The sequence below is a fragment of the Electrona antarctica genome (genome assembly GCF_951216825.1).
Source record: "Electrona antarctica genome assembly, chromosome: 3".
NCBI lineage: Eukaryota > Metazoa > Chordata > Actinopteri > Myctophiformes > Myctophidae > Electrona > Electrona antarctica.
Genome location: NC_136808.1, coordinates 22,094,665 through 22,116,359, shown reverse-complemented (window position 1 = coordinate 22,116,359; position 21,695 = coordinate 22,094,665). Strand labels below are relative to the sequence as shown.

The 21,695-nt window shown below is 43.0% G+C and overlaps 1 protein-coding gene across 1 annotated transcript; it reads left to right on the top strand.

Moving 5' to 3' along the window:
* The first annotated feature begins 289 nt into the window (after positions 1-289).
* ankdd1a (ankyrin repeat and death domain containing 1A) lies at positions 290-20,673 on the top strand. Its single transcript, XM_079497915.1, has 15 exons — positions 290-431; positions 2,959-3,062; positions 4,162-4,260; positions 5,254-5,352; positions 5,796-5,900; positions 8,058-8,156; positions 8,521-8,619; positions 9,508-9,606; positions 10,667-10,765; positions 12,164-12,262; positions 13,629-13,727; positions 14,544-14,639; positions 15,284-15,488; positions 19,177-19,308; positions 20,065-20,673. The coding sequence occupies exons 1-15, from the start codon at positions 398-400 to the stop codon at positions 20,127-20,129; spliced, it is 1,533 nt and encodes a 510-aa protein (XP_079354041.1). The 5' UTR covers positions 290-397; the 3' UTR covers positions 20,130-20,673.
* The last annotated feature ends 1,022 nt before the right edge of the window (positions 20,674-21,695 follow it).

The window sequence follows — 21,695 nt, the reverse complement described above, 5'->3', positions numbered from 1 at the left end:
GGTAGCCTATAGCATGCTGCTCATCATGATGACAATGATATCATTAATCATATCTCTCATATATTTGCCCTACATTATAATGAATGTGGGCTGGACATAGATAAGCTATAACTCTATGGGGGGCTGGACTATGTAACTATGGGGTTGGACCACCGATATATGTCTATGGGTTGGTTATTTTGGACCGTCTCGTCAGGACTGGAGTCAAATAAGAAGCAGCACCCGGATGTTCCGTCCTGAATTGACTGCTTGCTGGCGAACACTAATTAAACATCCTTACAGATGAAATGTGATATCATATTCATATCATATCATAATGATACGCACACCACGTCAATAAACATGACCTGCTGCCTGCGGCTGTGTGTGCTGTGTGAGTAACACTGTACAGGATAGAATGGAGGACGATCTGGCTTCGGAAGACGATATCTGTAAGTGTGAGATTTATTATGCGTTTGGTTTGACTGGAACTATAAGCATTCTTCTTTGTAATATGACTGTTCTGAATGAAGTGAACGGCTCAGCGCGATAGATCCGTTAGTTAGACTATAGTAGGCTATTATATTGATTTGCTTTCTTTTATAAAATAGGCGTGACATATATAGCCTAAATGTTCTGATTGTTTGATTTATAGGAATTTAGCTAACATTTCCTTTTTGGAAAGAAAGGGGAAAAAAGGAGTCTGTGACTCCTGCAGCCAATATTGATCAGGCAGCAGGCTAACCTCAGTCAAGTTAATGCAATTCATTATACACTAATAGGGCTCGGCTAATTAATTGATTAATTAGCCGATGATTAGGAGATGATTGATTGATTCATTGATTCATTGATTCATTGATTCATTGATTCATTGATTGCATACTTAATTAACAGTTTGCAGGGGGGAGCACATGGGAAGTATATATATACAGTTCAATACAAGATCTTCTATTAAAGAGGATTTATAACCCAATAAAGCACTATGTTTGTTCATATGTAGATACTCAATTGCTTGTACTCAATTCACCCTGTTCCAGGATTTATAACCCAATAAAGCACTATGTTTGTTCATATGTAGATACTCAATTCCTTGTACTCAATTCACCCTGTTCTATTATTATACTAGGATTTATAACCCAATAAAGCACTATGTTTGTTCATAATGTAGATACTCAATTCCTTGTACTCAATTCACCCTGTTCTATTATTATACTAGGATTTATAACCCAATAAAGCACTATGTTTGTTCATATGTAGATACTCAATTCCTTGTACTCAATTCACCCTGTTCTATTATTATACTAAATACATGTATACCAAGTGAGCTGAATATTGCTGCTCTTGGTGGAGATTAAAATAATGTGCATGACAGTATCAGGCTTCATTTAGCATAATTTCCCCCGAGCTGGTTAAACTTGTCGGGTTGAGTTGAGATAAACATCATCAGCAAACAGTAGGCCAGTTCAGAAACAGCAGCAACAGTGGTGGAAAAAAGTACTCAAGTGTTTTACTTAAATAAAATGACATGACATTTAATGATGCTGTGAGTGTCCTAGCTCAGTCAGCGGGCAGGGCACTGCCTGGGCTCTGTCATGAACAAAGTTAAACATTGTGGACATTTAGGATTCAATACCTATACACAATGAATTCATGATGAATTTATCATTAATTCATGATGAATTATGATGAAATAATGCTTAAAGGACCACTTCACCACTTTTCAACCAATCTTCATATAATAGGTCCTCACTAATAATTATGATAAAATGGCACCATTTTTTTCCTACTCGGTCTGTGTCTCATAGGAGGGCTGTGGGCAGTTCAGAAACCCGTCCACCAGTGACATCATCGTTAGGCAGATTTTATTTTTCAAGACTTTTTTACAAAAATGTTTAGATTTAATCAATCAATCAATAGGGCTGAAGTGGTTACTGCATGTTTTGTAATAATAATCAAAGTAACTACGGTGATAACACTAAAGTTTTCAAATAAATGTATAGTGGAGTAAAAGTACAATATCTGCCTCTGAGATGCAGTGGATTAGAAGTAAAAGTAGGCCTATTGGAAACTGGAAATACTCAAGTAATACTCAAATACTCAAAATTGTACATAAGTACAGTATAGTACTTGAGTAAATGTGCTTAGTTACTTTACACCACTGAGTAGCAGCAACAGCAGCAGGGGAAAGCATGTGGCATCTAACAATCGTATGACATGAAACTACAATAAAAAAACAGAATGTGAATCAATAAACATATATAGTGCAGGCAGTAAAGTGGGGTCTGTGATGCAGCCATAAGCCCAGGACTTATTGAGGGGGTTCCAAATAGACCCTTTAACAGGCCTGTAACTCAAGAGTGTACAAATGGAACCAACTTATTTGGTTAATCCGTTGTACACTCCCTGGGGGGAAATTAAACATTTTCAGAACCAGTGAAGTATGGGGTTCCCATTGAAAATAGTCAGATTTGATGGGGCGTGGGAGGGGACCCTCCACCCTGACGCCAATGTTCCAATCGCGATCACCGGATAATCAGAATTGTCCTCTGAACATCGGAGAATAGTTCAAAACCACGGACAGCGGCGTAGTTTCCGAGAAAAGAGCGTTCGAAGGCTGCGACTAAAACAGAAGCTATATGGAGAAACAAAAACAGTGCGGGCGGAGCCCTGACAACGGTGCATAGCAACCGGAGCGGTTCCAAAACATGAAACAGCGAGGCAATTTTATAGCAATATCAAACGCCTTAAGACGAGCCTGCTCGTCAAAAGCGTCCCGCGCATTGCGCAAAATTAATTTATCAGGACGAGTATACCTGTCAATGGGATCAAATGTGTTAAAATTGGTCGTTACACCCCTAGTAGAGACTGACCCATGCTGTCTGTCTGTCTGTCTGTCTGTCTGTCTGTCTGTCTGTCTGTCTGTCTGTCTGTCTGTCTGTCTGTCTGTCTGTCTGTCTGTCTGTCTGTCTGTCTGTCCAGTGCTTCGCTCAGAGCAGGACTTCCACGATGCAGCAAAGAGAAACGACGTTGACAAGATGCAGGAACTGATGAAGAAAGGTGTCAACGTCAAAGCAAAGAATAAAGTGAGTTTACTGATTACTATTAAAGGTTGGGCGATATGCCAAGTTTTTCCTATCGCCCATTGCGAGTCGCAAAAAAACGCAGATCTACAAGCTCTCCAGGCGTCGTGGAGATCTGACTGTTTTTGCAGCGCCGTTCGCTACGCGTTGAGAGCTTGTAGATCTGTCTGTTTTTGCAGCGCCGGTGTCAGGGTAACAAAATAAGATATATTACAGGCGGAGATGAAGTGAAGTCAAATCACAAAACACACACAACCCTACCACACAACCCACCACACACAACACACCCAACCCACCACACACAACACAGAGCAAAGCATAAAGTGAGTTTACTGAGGGTGGCTGGGGGCGTGTTCTCTCTACTGCGTCATAACAGGTGGAGTTTGCAAAAAAATGTAAATAATCACACCCGTTTATCATACATCATCATGATGTAACATGTCTATTTGCTCAGACACATATGATGTAAATTCTACATTCATTGTCAATGGGAATGTAATCTTTGTGTAGGACGAAAATGTACACTAATAGCTGAATACAGGAGGAGAGTGAGTACGCACGCACGCACGCACGCACGCACGCACGCACGCACGCACGCACGCACGCACGCACGCACGCACGCACGCACGCACGCACGCACGCACGCACGCACGCACACACACACACACACACACACACACACACACACACACACACACACACACACACACACACACACACACACACACACACACACACACACCATGTTCAGCATCATTGGAAAACAGCCTTCCAGCCAATCAGCAGTGCTTTTGTTAGTGACTGAGCAGAAAGGAAACAGTCTCCATGTTGTCCCTGGAAACAGGATATAATGACTGGAAACAGGATATCACATAATGACTCCACAACAGAACACAACGTCCAACACGGCTGTGTTGAAAGCCCTGGCATCAGTGTTAACCCTTTCTGTGTCTGTCTGTCTGTCTGTCTGTCTGTCTGTCTGTCTGTCTGTCTGTCTGTCTGTCTGTCTGTCTGTCTGTCTGTCTGTCTGTCTGTCTGTCTGTCTGTCTGTCTGCCTGCCTGCCTGCCTGCCTGCCTGCCTGCCTGCCTGCCTGTCTCTCAGATAGACCGTAAGGCTCTCCACTGGGCAGCTGGAGCCGGGAACGTCCAGGCACTTCGTTTCCTGCTGGACCATGACAGAGACGTGGATGAAGGAGACAGTGTAATGGTCACGCACGCACGCACGCACACACACACGCACGCACGCACGCACGCACGCACGCACGCACGCACGCACACACACGTGCACGCACACGCACACGCACACACAGTTCTTAAATCAGCACAGAAGTGCCATTAATGACGGTAAAGCACGAACCTATTGTGATTATACAACAGTTACCCTTAAAAAAAACACATCAACTCAATTTCATTATAACATAATATTATTGGAGAATTGTTGTATATATTGTATAGGTTTCTTGAGGTATGTCATGGATGTATTATTGGTTGTTGTTGTACGATGTAGCATTGCAGAGTAAATTTGTTTCTGCTTCTTGGCCAGTTCCCCACTTAGAGACTCAGTCTCAATGTGTTGTTACTGGTTAAATAAAGGTGAAATAATATTTGCTAAAAAAATAAATAATAATAGTAAAATACGACCGGAAATGTCCGTAGAAAATCGCTAGCCTAGCAACCCTCTCTGGGAGAGGAGTGAGACTTAGATTTGAACTGGTATTGTTTAACAGGCTGCTACATCATGATGTTGTAGCCTATAGAGCGTCGCAGTCCCGCCCCTTACCATGGCCCAGGAAATGATTCTCCGTTAATTTTCCTCATAGACATTTCAGAAAGTATTTATTTAAAGACGTTTACGCCGTGGACAAAGCCAACTCTTGTCGTGACAAATCATGACAACAAACACAATTTTTCGGGCCAAACAAAGAATTAGAAAGTAGAAAAAAACGGCAGGTTACAACACTTTTTTTGTTGTTTTTCTTCTATGTAATTATTTGTTTGGTCCAAAATATTGTGTGTGTTGTCACGACTCGAGCTTCGTACGACGCTTAAAAGGTCTTTAAATAAATACTTTTTGAAATGTCTATGGGAAAAATGCATTGGGATTAATTTCCTGGGCCATGGTAAGGGGCGGGACTGCGACGCTCTATACATGTGAGATTCACACACACGTTTTAATTCTCCGTTTCCCACCCAGTTTGGAATGAACGCGCTGCTCCTGGCGTCCTGGTTCGGTCACCTGAAGGTCCTGCAGATGCTCGTGTCCTGCGGCGCACAGCTCAGCTGCCAAAACAAAGTATGCTCTGCATTCTACACAACTACAGCACCGTTCCACTTATTAACCGCGCGTGCGTGCGTGCGTGCGTGCGTGCGTGCGTGCGTGCGTGCGTGCGTGCGTGCGTGCGTGTAAAATCATGTATGAACTCTGCTGTCTCCGCATGCAGTTCCTCACCATCCCTTCAACCACTTCATGTAGGGCAGAAAGGCCAGGTCAAAGGTCAAACTCACTGGCGCACGTGCGTGTGCATGTGTGTGACAGAACGGTCTGAGCATGCTCCACTGTGCCTCCTATCGAGGCCACATTTTAACTGTGTGTGTGTGTGTGTGTGTGTGTGTGTGTGTGTGTGTGTGTGTGTGTGTGTGTGTGTGTGTGTGTGCGTGTGAGTGTGCGTGTGCGTGCGCGTGCGCGTGCTTGTGCGCGTGCGCGTGCGTGTGCGTGTGTGTGTGTGTGTGTGACAGAATGGTCTGAGCATGCTCCACTGTGCATCTCAACGAGGTCACATCAAAGTGTTGGAGTTCATCATGGAGGATCTGGAGGATGTGCACATGGACAGAGTGGACAAGGTGCACGCACATGCACACACACACACGCATATGCACACACACACACACGTACACACACACACACACACACACACACACACACACACACACACACACACACACACACACACACACACACACACACACACACACACACACACACACACACACACACACACACACACACACAATTTTCGTTTTTTCATGTTATGTGAAAGCAGGGAATCAACAGCTTCAAGAAGAACAAGTCATTGTGTGTGTGTGTGTGTGTGTGTGTGTGTGTGTGTGGGGGGGGGGGGGATAATGAGCCGCTCAACCGCTTCACTGCAACTCCCTGCAACTAGGGATAATGGTTGCAAGGAGTACGTTGCAAGGCGATGTACAATATTTTTACAGTACAATATTTTCCCCTTAGATGTAGAGGAGTAGAAGTAAATGTACTGTTGTACAGTTGGAAATACATTATAAGGAGTGACAACAAGGACACAGAGTCCCCTGCCTGCTTCCCACTCTGAAACTCTGACATGGTGTTCATTGAAGCGCCCGGCCGAGAGCCGGAGGGCGTGTGCTTTTTACCTCCATGCCATCTGGACATCCCAGTGTGGCTTTCCATTGGTTGCCTCTGTAGAGGACAGGTCAAAGTGTCGGCTGGGGTTCCATATTTTGGGCACGTCATTCATTCCAAAAGTTTTGGAATAAAAAAAAAAGTATTCTGTAATAGGGGGGTCCGCAGCCAGAAGCCATGGCTATTTGGTGGTCCTTCCTTGTTCGCATGGAAATGTTTGGGTGGCCTGATGGAGGGGAAAGGAACTGGTCGGAATAACGTGTTCCTTCCACGCGATACGTCCGGCCAGGGAAATTCCCCCCTGTCAGGTGAAAAGAAGCAGCTTGGACTCCTCATGCATAGAAGGAGGCATGAGGTCAGTCCACTGCCCCCCCAGGTTGGCAGAGGAAGTGTAGCCCAGGATTACATTAGATAATTGGCACTGGGTGAAAAAACTGGGTTGCAAAATCGTGGGATAATAATGATAGAAAAAAAAATGTTTGGGTGAAATCCTGATATAGAGAGCATTGACGATGGGCCTAGCACCAAGTTAGTTATCATTATTACAACTGATAAAGCCATGGAGATGAGCAGGAAAAAATAGGATTTCTAAGTCTCTGTTCTAGGAAACTCTTCCATCCATCCATCCATCTACAACCGCTTATCCGTAGTCGGGTCACGGGGGCAACAGCTCCACCAGAGAGCTCCAGACTTCCCTCTCCAGAGCAACATTAGTGACTTACTCCTGGGGGATCGCGGGGCGTTCCAAGGCCAGTGAGTCGATGTAATCCCTCCATCTGCGCCTTGGTCTGCCTCGGGGTCTCCTCCCAGTGGGACGTGCCTCGAGGACCTCCCTATAGGGAGACGCCCGAGAGGCATCCTAACCAGATGCCCGAAACACCTAAGCTGGCTCCTTTCCAGGCAAAGAAGCAGCGGCTCTACTCTGAGTCTCTCTCGTGTGACTGAACTTCTCACCATATCTCTAAGGGAGATCCCATGAATGTCCATTCCAAACACACTGATTCAAAGTCCTTTCTGGCATAAAAGTAAAGTAATTCCAGAAGATTTAAAAGAAAAATAAGATGTGATCTGTTTTAATTTAATTAAGAGCCTCTGTCTACTAAATATTAAATATTGATATTTGTTTGAAGATGTAGTCGTCTATAATTTATGTGCAGTTCATTAAGATGATGTAAGTCTAGATGTTAAGTCTGAAACATTCTGGAAATGAACCCCTCTTATGTGAGCCATATTCTCCTAATATTATCCCTCTTATTATTATTGCATATTATGATTCTGAGGCCTGAGTAAGAGAAATGGTCTGTATTAATTTCCCAAGGGACAGGCATTCCCAGGTTTTCAGCCAACAGAGAAAATATCCCCAGGAACCAAACTCACAAAAAGACATAATAAATTAATCGGTTAAAAATGGCTAGTTTTGAAAATGTTAAGAATTATTATGTATTATTATTAATCATATTATCAAAAACGTTTAGGGAAAACAGGTTAAAAAAAGGGAAAAAAGGGATTTAAATTCATGAGGGATATCGTGGGCCATGCATGATGACATGTCAAAACACTCACTCTGTGAACCATGCTGTTGTTTCTGTGTAAATGTTACCCACTCTGCTCAGATGGGAAAGCCAGCCTTCCACCTGGCAGCCGAGCACGGACAACTGGAAGTGGTGGACTTCCTTATTGGAATGGGCTGTACCCACGGCCTAAAAGACAATGTAAATATGAATAAAGTCCTTATTGGAATGGGCTGTACCCATTCCATACCTCTATGTAAAGGTGTGTGAATGTGTGTGTGAATGGGTAAATGTAATGCACAATCTATGTAAAGGTGTATAAATGTGTGTGTGAATGGGTGAATGGTGAATGTAATGCACAATCTATGTAAAGGTGTGTGAATGTGTGTGTGAATGGGTAAATGTAATGCACAATCTATGTAAAGGTGTGTGAATGTGTGTGTGTGAATGGGTAACTGTAATGCAATGTAAAGCGCCTTGGAAGAAAACGCTATAAATGCACCATTTACCATTTATTACGACACACACATAATATAATCTTTGTAACTTTGTAACTGGGATACAGGAGGAGAACACTGCCCTGCATCTGGCAGCGAAGCATGGACACACTGACTTACTCCAGAAGATCCTGGACACTGGGATAGACATTGATGACAGGAACATTGTGAGTGGAGTGAACTGGTGTTCCTATACATGTTAACCCATTTAGACCGTAGGACGTGTGGAAACGTCATAGCTAATCCAACCGACAGATTGCTAGGACGTGTACGCATTTTCATTGATATTGAAAAATATTCTGACACTGTTTTTGTTTTTTTAACAAAAGCTTACGGAGATTTCTTTATTATTTCTTTCATATTATTTACTATAGTCCTACTAGACCCCAGGGAATTACATCTGGCCACAAAAGATCACAGGATCTATTGAATCCTTAGTGCTTTTTCTGGTTTTATCCTCGTAGCTGATTTTGTATTTACCTGTACTTTCATTGAAATGCAACCATGTGAACCTGGTGGACTTCCTTATTGGAATGGGCTGTACCCACGGCCTAAAAGACAATGTAAATATTAATAACTGTCTTATTGGAATGGGCTGTACCCACGGCCTAAAAGACAATGTAAATATTAATAACTGTCTTATTGGAATGGGCTGTACCCACGGCCTAAAAGACAATGTAAATATTAATAACTGTCTTATTGGAATGGGCTGTACCCACGGCCTAAAAGACAATGTAAATATTAATAACTGTCTTATTGGAATGGGCTGTACCCACGGCCTAAAAGACAATGTAAATATGAATAACTTCCTTATTGGAATGGGCTGTACCCACGGCCTAAAAGACAATGTAAATATTAATAACTTCCTTATTGGAATGGGCTGTACCCACGGCCCATTCCAATGAACAATTTGGAGTTAAGAGGTTTCTTCCCGACAGCAGAGATATACAATACTTAGTTCAGATGTAGAACACTTGGAAGGAACTGCCAAGTATATGAACTTTTCTGTTGTTTTTCAGGATGGACTCACAGCCTTGCACTTTGTTGTTTTTCAGGACGGACTCACAGCCTTGCACTTTGCAGCTGAAGGAGACCACTATGACAGTGTCAGACTGCTGGTGGAGTCATGTTGCAACATCAATGCATTAACCAATGTGAGGATTGTTTCTTTTTACACCAGTGGTTTTCAACCAGTGGTCCTTGAGGGGGTTCCAGGTGGTCCCTATAGCTAAATGATGGAGAGTTGGTAACCAAATGGACCCTTATTAGATCTTTAACTTATGAGTGTAAAATGAAACCAAATGGACCGTTTCATTTTACACTCTCAAGAGTTCAATTATGTTAAACATCTGCATTAGTTAATTCATTTACAAGAAAAGTCACAATTAGAGAATGTAGAAGAATTGTTATGGTACCAACATCAATACAGCATGGAATTGTGGACAAAATATTGCTTTGAAGAGTTTGGGTTATTGTCAGCCGTCATATCATCGTTGTTCATGTCCCTAGACTCGAAGACCTTACAGGCGTATGCGAAGGCTCAATTTATATAATTTCAATAGCATTTTATGTACACATAGCACTCTATAGTGTATGTATACGCATGGTTTCCTTATATACTGTAGATTAGTGGTTTACCAAAGTGGGGTCCGGGGACCCCCAGGGGTCCTTGCAAGGGAGTTCCAGGGGGTCCCCAGCTAAATGATAGTTTGGAACCATAAGGGTCCATCCCTTATGGGTCTGTAACTCGGAGAGTGGACAAATGGAACCAAATGGAATCTAACGGGTCCATTTGGTTCCATTTGTACACTCTCAGAGTTAAATTAACATTGATTTTACAATATAAAGTGAGGTCTCAGAGATAGAAATGCCATTAAATGGGGGTCCGTAGACTAATTCATGTCAAACTGGGGGTCGTTGAAATTAAATGGGTTGAGAATCACTGCTAGAGCCGTAAACATCTTCTCTTATGAGAGGTCCTTGGCATATATCTCTTCAAATGGGGGTCCGCGGGCTAATTAGTGTCAATTTGGGGGTCCTTGACATGAAAAAGTTTGGGAAACACTGCTATAGATATTCCAGATTAGGTTTAGATTAGGTTCGTAGTTTACGTATATGATTCTTTTCTATGTATTTGATGTATTACCATGTTTTGTTCTTGCTTACTGTAAATCGCTCTGTTCACATTGTAAATGATAAATTGTGTGTCTGCAGAAGAACAAGAACGCTCTGCATTACGTGGCTCAGCATGGCTTTGTCAGACTGGCTGTTTTACTGCTGGAGGCTCACATCAACACTGACACTGTAGACACTGTGAGTAGAACACACGCACGCACGCACGCACGCACGCACGCACGCACGCACGCACGCACGCACGCACGCACGCACGCACGCACGCACGCACGCACGCACGCACGCACGCTGAACGTGACGTAACTGATTCTGTCCTAGTTTAGCAGTAGCTGGTGACTAGGCTATATCAAACTATATCAAAAACAGGCCATTCATTTTTCCCAAAAAAAATATTTATATTGATTAATATTTATATTGATCACCGGGATCCTGGTGAATCATGACCATAAAACTGGTGAATCATGACCATAAAACCTTTCATTCTGAAAAAAAAAAACAGGGTTAAACATTTAAATATTTATTTTTCACAGAATCAAACCTTTTATGGTCATGATTCATCCAGGATCCAGGATGGCTTGATTCTAGGCGTAAAATAATCAATACAAATATTTTTTGGAAATCTCATTGGGGGGGGGGTTGAATGGCCTATTTTTGAGTGGAACCTCAAAAAATCCGGCACTGTCTGCTATGCCTGCCTTTAGCTTTAATACTATGTCTGCATGAGGATAATAAGACATTAAAGGTATATTCAGTGATTTCACTTAATTCAAATATCACTTTTTTTTTTTTTGGATAATCCTCCCTACCATAGAGTGTGCTGACCATATAAGGAGTTCCTCCCTGTCCCCAGTCAGCCCCTGGGGTAAAAAAACCCTAGTTTCAGTTTTGGTGGCGGGTGGCAAAGCCTTCATCCAATCAGGATGAGAGGGGCCTTCCTCCAATCATGATCGAGTGGAGGCACATGCTGTTGGCCTGTTGCACTTCCCCCCACTGTAGAGTGTGTGCATGTGCACATTTTGTTACTGGGGCGGACTGGGTGGTTTTCCAAATCACTCAAATCACTGAATGCTCCTTTAACTGCCGTTGTAGCCTATGTCATTGTGTACTTAAGTGAACGTTTCGTGAAGATTCTTGTAAACCATGTTTTTTCTGTTCTATGGACCCTATTTTCGCCCTGACAATATTTACCATTAACATCCTATATAAGGCAAAAAATTAAAAATGTCATCATTCTTTAAGTAACATGTGGCATATGAAACTAGGGGTTTTTCATGATTCTGAATCCATTTCAAGCATTAGTTTTGCACAAAAAAAAACACTCCTTTTGGGCTAAAAACGGCCATCGCTACCAAATGTGCTGACCTCATCACATTTGTGATGACGGTTATGACCGTTGTTAGCCCAAGGAGTGTTTTTTTGTGCAAAACTAATGCTTGGAATGGATTCAGAATCATGAAAACCCCCCAGTTTCATATGTCACATGTTACAAGAATCTTCACGAAACGTTCACTAAACTAGATTCTGCTACATACAATATAACTACATACACTTTAATGTGATTAATTTCCTCTATATCAGCTAAACACGGCGGCGCTCCACACAGCTGTCTCAAACAACCACCCTGATCTGGTGCGCTTGCTCATCGACGCCGACTGTGACCTGGACATCTCTGACAACGTGGGTACACGTTTCTGTGTCAGGGGGGGATGATGTTTTATGTAACACGGTCCACTTCACTGTCACTTTACTTCATTTCAATGTGCATTTGATTTCAAATGACCGGCGAAGTTAGAGAGTCTATTCTAGGTGCTCTGGTTTGGGAGAAAGATATGGGGTTTCTCTGTGAGTGATGATTAGTAATGTGTCCCGGAAATCTAAATGCATTTCACGGTAGGACTGTACTGTACATCAGGGGTGCACGCACGTTTTTGACTTGAGAACTACTTTCAAATTGACCCACTACCCACAAATTTATTTTATTTTATTTTTTGTTCCATTTGTACACTTGTAAGGGTCCATTTGGTTCCAAACTATCATTTAGCTGGGGACCCCCTGGAACTCCCTCAAGGACCCATGGGGGTCCCCGGACCCCACTTTGGGAACCACTGTACTAGACGCCTTTGGCGAGCAGATAGATAGGGACTGGCATGTGTCACGTGATATTCCTTCCTCCCCACACCCTCATAGAGACAGCAGACTGCCTTGCACATCACACTATAGCCTACGGGAAGCATTCCTTTTCGGGTTTATGATCTGGTCTGGAGTGGATGAAAATTTACGTCACTCATGTTGTAGTCACTGGTTTGTACTAGTCATCAGGCTGGAAACCACAACCCGGAATAAGAACTATACCCAAAATAATTCTTTGTGATCATAATTTTAGGGCCTATACCCAATAAAAACCTTGATGAGGCGTAGTTTTGCTGATTTTTAAAATACAAAATAAATATAAATGTGAGTGTACTTTCCAGAGACTATTTAGAGTCTGTATACCTTTGTTATCCCACAGGGAAATTATATTTTATTGGGTAGGCCCTAAATCTTTCTTTTTTGTTTTACTTAAATTTTTATCCCACAATTGTGCAACCCATTTTTTCACCCAGGGTCAATTATCTAAAGTAATCCTGGGCTCTATACACTCCCTCTGCCATCCTGGATAGGGCAGCGGACTGACCTCATGCTTCCTTCTATGCATGAGGAGTCCAAGCCGCTTCTTTTCACCTGACAGGGGTGTAGTTTCCCCGGTAGGACGTAGTGCGTGGAAGGAACACGTTATTCCAACCAGTTCCTTCAGGCGCCCGGCCCTAAAATTATGATTGCATGAAGGTAATTATTTTGGGTAGTTATTCTGGTTGTCGGTTTCCTGCCTGATGACTACAAACCAGTGACTACAACATGACGTAAGATATCATCCGCTGCCGACGGGCGATTTAGTAACACGGACCAGGCTTTCCTCCGAGGTGGAAAGCCCGGTGACGCAGCACAGTACGATGTGCATGGCATGTGTGATGTGTCACGTGATATTCCTTCCCCTCCCTCACAGAGACAGCAGACAGCCTTGCACATCGCAGCAGAGTTCGGACGCCAGGACGTGGCTGAGATGATCCTCACTGCTGGAGTCAACCTCAATCTGGTCGACAAGGTAGGCTATAGCTCACACACTGGACGACCTGTTAATCATTCTGCATCATTCACTGCATCCATCACTCTGTACGGAATTATAATGTAAAATACACATTTGTTTAGACAAAAATAACACATTTTTGGAGAAGATCATTGGGCGCGCCTTACCCTTTATCCCTAAACTTTTTTTTTGCCATATTTTACTATCTTGAAACACATTTAAAAATGGTACATTGACACGTTGTGAGCTTGTAGATCGGCTATTTGAACTATTTTAAAATGTTCTTCAAAATAGTAAAAAATGGCTAAATAAGTTTAGGGATAAGGGGTAAGGGGTGGCGCAATATATAGCCCATAATCTTCCCATCACAAAATGACAGTGGAAAAGTTCCTGGCTAAACAGTACACTACGACAGTTGTTCTCAACCCGTGGGTCCCGACCCCTCGGGGGGGGGGGGGGAAGGGGGGTCGCCAAATTATTTTGGGGAGGTCCCCAAATTATAAAAAAAATATTTTGCAAGTGAATGACTGGAAAATGGAAATGAAGAGTTTACATTGTACACATAGAGTACATGCATAAACCTTCCTTAATGATTATATCTGGTTTCAGTATTTATTTATGATATATTTTCTCTATTATAAAGGTTATTTTTGCAGTCAGTTTGTATTGGGGTTGGGGAGCGGGGCGGGGGTCCCGAGACATGGCCAAAGCATTTCCGGGGGTCTCCCCAGCCAAAACACGTTGAGAACCCCTGTCCTACGACACTTTTTTTTTTTTTGGAATGATGTAACCTTACAGTCCAGCGTTGAGTGATCACTGCACTGCCTTCCACAGCAGGGGAAAACCTCCCTGGAGGTAGCAGCGAGAGGCGGCCATGTCCTCCTGGTCGACATGATCATCAAAGCAGATCGCTTTTACAAGTGGGAAAAGGCAAGTCCGCTGATCTTATAGCCTCATCATCATACAGTACAGTGCCTGATCTTTGAATTAGTGATGCACCGAATATTCGTCTGCAGAAAATATTCGGCAGAAAATGGCTAAAAATGCATTTTCGGCTTATTCGGTTTTAGCCCGAATAGGCAGAAAATATATCACTGAATAGTGTATGCAATTAATGCATTCAAAAGAGCTGAATAAATGTTTTATGGACCCATAATAGTGATTATTATTTAAGTTTTGCCATAACCATTTATTTTGCCATAAATCAGGTAGCTTTAAGGTACGGTCATAACAGAAATGGTAGGAAAAAAGATATATAATATTAATATATATTTGGATATTCGGTTTTCGGCCAACTGTTTCCTATATTCGGTATTTGGTTTTGGCCAAGAATTTCCCTTTTGGTGCATTCCTACTTTGAATACATGTTCTTTCACAGCGAACGTTTTTAACTCAAATCTTAGCTTCTGGATGGGTCCCTGGAACAACATATTTTCAGGTGAGGGGTGTTCCGCAGCCAAATACATATCATTCTGGGGGTCCTTCAACCTTGAAAAAGTATAAGAACCACTGACATATAGGTTTTTCAGCTAAACCGTTCACCTTTTGTTCTCGTCTCTCGTCTGTGATCCCAGGAGCACATGGGCAGTGAGCAGGACTGGTGGGAGGGAGGCAGACAGCTGAGCTTCAAGCAGGACCACCATGGCGAAACGCAGCACCTGCGCTCTGTGCTGTACGGTCTGGCGACCAGGCAGCTCTGTCGAGGGGAGTGGAAGCTCCTGGCGCAGCACTGGGGCTTCACCGACTCTCACATACGAGCCATCGAACAGCAGTGGACAGGTGGGTGGAAGCTCCTTTAACAGCAGTGGACAGGTGGGTGGAAGCTCCTTTAACAGCAGTGGACAGGTGGGTGGAAGCTCCTTTAACAGCAGTGGACAGGTGGGTGGAAGCTCCTTTAACAGCAGTGGACAGATGGGTGGAAGTTCCTTTAACAGCAGTGGACAGGTGGGTGGAAGCTCCTTTAACAGCAGTGGACAGGTGGGTGGAAGCTCCTTTAACAGCAGTGGACAGGTGGGTGGAAGCTCCTTTAACAGCAGTGGACAGATGGGTGGAAGCTCCTTTAACAGTAGTGGACAGGTGGGTGGAAGCTCCTTTAACAGCAGTGGACAGGTGGGTGGAAGCTCCTTTAACAGCAGTGGACAGATGGGTGGAAGCTCCTTTAACACTTTGATTGCTGGAAGATCTCAACAGGCCTATTTGGATGTTGCTGCCATTTAACATTGCACAAAGGCCTTGTTCGGGGGCCCACAGTAAAATGTTCTCTTATAGCGAGAATCACACGCCTACATCAAAAGAAAGCTGAACTTGTCCACTTCAATTAAAAAAATACATTTTGATTTTACCATGTTCCATTCTGGAGATATTGACCTTTTTGCAACACCTGCATTTGCCTGGAAGTGGTTATCTTGAACAGCGAGCAGAGTTATGGATGGTTTAAAGTCAGAGACATTGACAGGCAGATATAAAATTGAACCCAATAAATATCCTATACATCCTATACACCGAATGAAAGCCCTGAATGTGTACTTTTACGAGGAAAACAGTAAACATTGATCCCATCTACAGTTAGACAGTAATTGGTTATTGAATGCAGCTTGTGCCCACCAGATAACTTCAGAGAAGACATGGACGTGAACTCCTCAATATTCACAAAATAAGGCCTATAGCGACATATAAATACTATATACCGTATGAAACAGAAGACTCTCTGCTTTCATAAGAAAAAAACTTCTACTGTAGTAATAATAAAAATCACACCCATGTGAAGTGAGTGGTGCAACTCTGTCCCATATTCTGTTCTCTGCTTATTCAATACAGCTCGCTATATACGGACTGAGGCAGAAAGTCATGTAAACCTTTTATTTACAGTTTGGTCTGTAAACTTCTACTGTAATAATAAAAATCACACCCCTGTGAAGTGAGCGTTGCAACTGTTCTGTACTTATTCACTACAGCTCGCTATATACGGACTGAGACAGAAAGTCATGTAAACCTTTTATTTACAGTTTGGTCTGTAAACTTCTACTGTAATAATAAAAATCACACCCCTGTGAAGTGAGCGGTGCAACTGTTCTCTACCATTGCACCGCGCAACTGTAGAGAACAGTTGCACCGCTCACTTCACAGGGGTGTGATTTTTATTATTACAGTAGAAGTTTACAGACCAAACTGTAAATAAAAGGTTTACATGACTTTCTGTCTCAGTCCGTATATAGCGAGCTGTAGTGAATAAGTACAGAACAGTTGCAACGCTCACTTCACAGGGGTGTGATTTTTATTATTACAGTAGAAGTTTACAGACCAAACTGTAAATAAAAGGTTTACATGACTTTCTGCCTCAGTCCGTATATAGCGAGCTGTATTGAATAAGCAGAGAACAGAATATGGGACAGAGTTGCACCACTCACTTCACATGGGTGTGATTTTTATTATTACTACAGTAGAAGTTTTTTTCTTATGAAAGCAGAGAGTCTTCTGTTTCATACGGTATATAGTATTTATATGTCGCTATAGGCCTTATTTTGTGAATATTGAGTTCGGGTCCATGTCTTCTCTGCAGTTATATCTGGTGGGCGCAATGTGCATCCACCCAGTATCCAATTTATGACAAACTGTACATGGGATCAATGTTTACTCTTTTCCTCGTAAAAGTACACATTCAGGGCTTTCATTCGATGTATAGGATGTATAGCATATTTATTGTGTTTATTGTTATATCTGCCTGTCAATGTCTGACTATAAACCTTCATAACTATGCTTTCTTTTTGATGATGATGATGATTGCCGCCTCGCCTAATCTATCTCACTGCTTTCATTGTTTTGATCGCAGTAACATTGGGGGGGGGGGGGTCATGGGCACATTGGGCAGCAAAAGTCTTGATCCGTACGGCTATAAAAAGTCCCATTCCACCGTTCGGTTCAGAACTATAGTATAACGGTGAGACGCGTTGTCATCAGCTGATTTTGTTTTTCAAGCTAGTGTAGGGGAACATGCCTGGGCATGCTAGCCTGGCACGGCCAGACTCATAGCGAGGGTTCACTGATGTTTCCTCCGGGGAAGAATCTTCAGTGAATCCCCGCTATGAGGCTGGCCAAGCCAGGCTATGGGCATGCAGCTTGGGGGCGATGGAGGGAAAAAAAAGCGTCACCCGGCTGTGATGTCGACGAGAAGGAAAAAATGACTTCCACAGATGACAACACCACGGTTTAGGTCGCGGAAAAGTTCGTTATACATTACACCCGGGTCGATTACGTCCCCGACGCGTTCATTGCGGTCTTATCACTACAATTATAATGAATAAAAAAGCGTTACAATCACACGTCTGAGCGATCTCCGATTATGACGGCTCTGCATGGCGATACGTGATCCACCAACGGAACACTGTCTTGTCGTGGCGGCCCCTCGATACTGTGGTTAGTTCGTAGTATTGTAGGCTCGGGGATCGTTTGGTCGCTACAGTATGAAGAAGGAAACATGCATCTGTCCATGTGTGCTGCAGACGTTGCATTGCAATGCCGATCTGGTGCATATGTGTTCAGGCAGCGTTCCGTTCAGCGTTCGTCATGTTTTTTTCCGAGAGACAGAGGAGAGCATGTACCCCCTCGCAAGATCCTCCTCCTGGAGAAACAGGAGGGGAGGGGGGAATCAAATGTCCGAGGTGGAAAGCCTGGTGAGGCGAGGTTAGGTGAAATTTGATTCTTTTCAAACACAGACTAGATCGGCATGGGCGCAGCCATTACACCGGCTTCTACACGTAAAGCGGCCCGCCCTCCTGTTTTCAGGAGGGGAGGGTTTTTTTTTTTTGTTTTTTTTTCTGATCACGTGAGCTGGACTAAGCAGCAATGATAGGGCGATGGTTCTTCATTGTCCGGGTGGGTAAAAAGATGAATGAAAGTATGCTATAAAAAAGTGATTGAAACGTATTGATACGTGATCCGCACCCGACGTTTGATTAATTGATAACGTATTGATACGCGATTCGCGTCGGCTGTGTTAACAGTAGTGGACAGGTGGGTGGAAGCTCCTTTAACAGCAGTGGACAGGTGGGTGGAAGCTCCTTTAACAGCAGTGGACAGGTGGGTGGAAGCTCCTTTAACAGCAGTGGACAGGTGGGTGGAAGCTCCTTTAACAGCAGTGGACAGGTGGGTGGAAGCTCCTTTAACAGCAGTGGACAGGTGGGTGGAAGCTCCTTTAACAGCAGTGGACAGGTGGGTGGAAGCTCCTTTAACAGCAGTGGACAGGTGGGTGGAAGCTCCTTTAACAGCAGTGGACAGGTGGGTGGAAGCTCCTTTAACAGCAGTGGACAGGTGGGGGGAAGCTCCTTTGCGCCAGGGACGTGCAGAGAGTGTTAGAGAGGCAGGGGCTGAATGTGCAGCAGGATTCGTTTTAATCGCAGTAAAGCTTTCTGGTGTGAATAGGCTATATGACCTAACACTCTCTGCACGTCCCTGTTGCATTGTATTCCAGGTACAAAGAGCTTCAGAGAGCATGGTCATCGGTTGCTGCTCATCTGGCTCCACGGGGTGGTGACGTCAGGGGAGAACCCCATCAAAGGCCTCTATGAAGGGCTGGCCCAAATCTCACGGAATGACCTGGCAGGTGAGTGGACGCAACTCACCTGGACTGTGCTAATTCAGAATCAGAATCAGAATCACTTTATTTGTCATTTTCCTATGTACTTGCATACAAAAGAAAATACCGTTTCCCCTCAGTTATTGGCAGTGCAACATAAAACATAGAGCCTATTTAAAAAACACAAGCTAAAAACTAAAACAAAACATGGACAAACATTTAAAAAGAGCCCCAGTATGTATGATGACGTGCAATTCATATGGAAAAGTTAAGAGTTACCAACACCACGCACAACCTATAAATAAATAAAGTGGCATGGTGCTATCCTTAAAAACAAAACGTTACCAGCACCGTTTTTTAAAGTGCTGTTGTGCATTGTTCATTAATTCATCCGGACTGTGCCAGTTAAAATATGATTATTTTGGGGGGAGGGGGGTTATGAGAACCAAGACATGTAGACATATGGGTCTCTAGATGATCATCTCCCCCTGGCCAGCTGGGGCGCCTGATGGAGTGGAAAGGAACTGGTTGGAATAACGTGTTCCTTCCACGCGCTACGTCCAGCCGGGGAAACTCTCCCCTATCAGGTGAAAAGAAGCAGCTTGGACTCCTCTTGCATAGAAGGAAGCATGAGGTCAGTCCGTTGCTCTCCCCAGGTTGGCAGAGGAATTAAGTGTATCGCCCAGGATTACATTCGATAATTGACACTGGGTGAAAAGATGGGTTGCAAAAATCATGGGATAAAAATTACATTTTAAATAGTTGTTTCCTTGAATCCATCAGAAAGCATCCGGCAGAAGGCCAACGCAGCAGACACCAGCTCTCCCAAAAAATGCTCTACGATGTGAACAACACTGTAATAAATGCTCTACGACGTGCGCAACACTGTAAGAAATGCTCTACGATGTGGACAACACTGTAAGAAATGCTCTACGATGTGAACAACACTGTAAGAAATGCTCTACAATGTGAACAACACTGTAAGAAATGCTGTACGATGTGAACAACGCTGTAAGAAATGCTCTATGATGTGCACAAAACTGTAAGAAATGCTCTATGACGTGAACAACACTGTAAGAAATGCTCTACGACGTGAACAACACTGTAAGAAATGCTCTACGATGTGAACAACACTGTGAACAATTTGAGAACACAACAAGATACAGGACTTCAATGCACAACTATCTCTGAGCCAATTAATGGAAACCATGTGAATCAAAGGCATTAACTACACTACTTGGGACTAACTTTGTTGCAACTCTGTGATTTCTGTTGTAATTGTTTCCGTACCTTGAAATGTACAAATTGATAGTGATGACAACAAAATATTTTTAAATATTTCCCCCGTGCACATCTCCATTTCAAAGGGCTTTATTGACCAGCAGTGGAAAAAAGTACTCACTTGTTATACTTAAGTAAAAGTATCAATACTGCAATGTATCTGTTACAACCAAGTAAAAGTCCAGAATTCAACATTTATACTTGAGTAAAAGTACAAAAGTATTGGCTTCAAGTTCGCAAATGTATACAAATCTTTTGAAAATAGCAGATCCACAAGCTCACAATGCGTCGCAAATCTGCTATTTTCAAATGTATATAGGGCTGAAGTGGTTAATGCATGTTTTGTAATAATAATCAAGATCTACAAAGTAACTAAAGTTTTCAAATAGTGGAGTAAAAGTACAATATTTGGACCTGAGATGTAGTGGAGTAGAAGTAAAAGTATTGGAAATTGGAAATATTAAAATATTAATTAAACTACAGTAGGCCTACAAATACATCAACATTTTACTTGATTAAGTACCATACTTAAGTAAATGTACTTACTTTCCACCACTGTTATTGGGCAACACCATCATGGCTACTCAAGTGTTCCTCAACCTTTCCTGAACAGGATGAGTACAACTGAACATTTATGTTTTCTTTTCTTTTCTTTTTTGCATGTACAGCTGTGATACTTTATTTACACAAAGTAACACAAATCGAACGTTTAGGATTTGTATAACAGACCGTGTATTACAAGGTACTGTATATTGTACTGATACTGTATATGCACATATACACTCTGTTGCTAACATCCATTATTTTGGGCTTTGCAGACTCGGCTACCGAGAAGAGGGGGAACTATGTTTTCTATTTAGATTTTGTCTTGAACTCCCAGACCCAGTTCAGACGTACTGCTTACCGTACCGTAACACTACACTGTACAACAGGAGAGCGTGCCAAGTTGTTTGACATCTTGTGTGTGTGTGCATGCATGTGCCTGTGCGTGCGTGTGTCTGTGCGTGTATGGGACCAGGGATATATTTTGGGTTGGGGTTACTTACTATGTGTGCGTGCGCATGTATGTGTGTGTGTGTGTGTGTGTGTGTGTGTGTGTGTGTGTGTGTGTGTGCGCTGGGGTACTTACTATG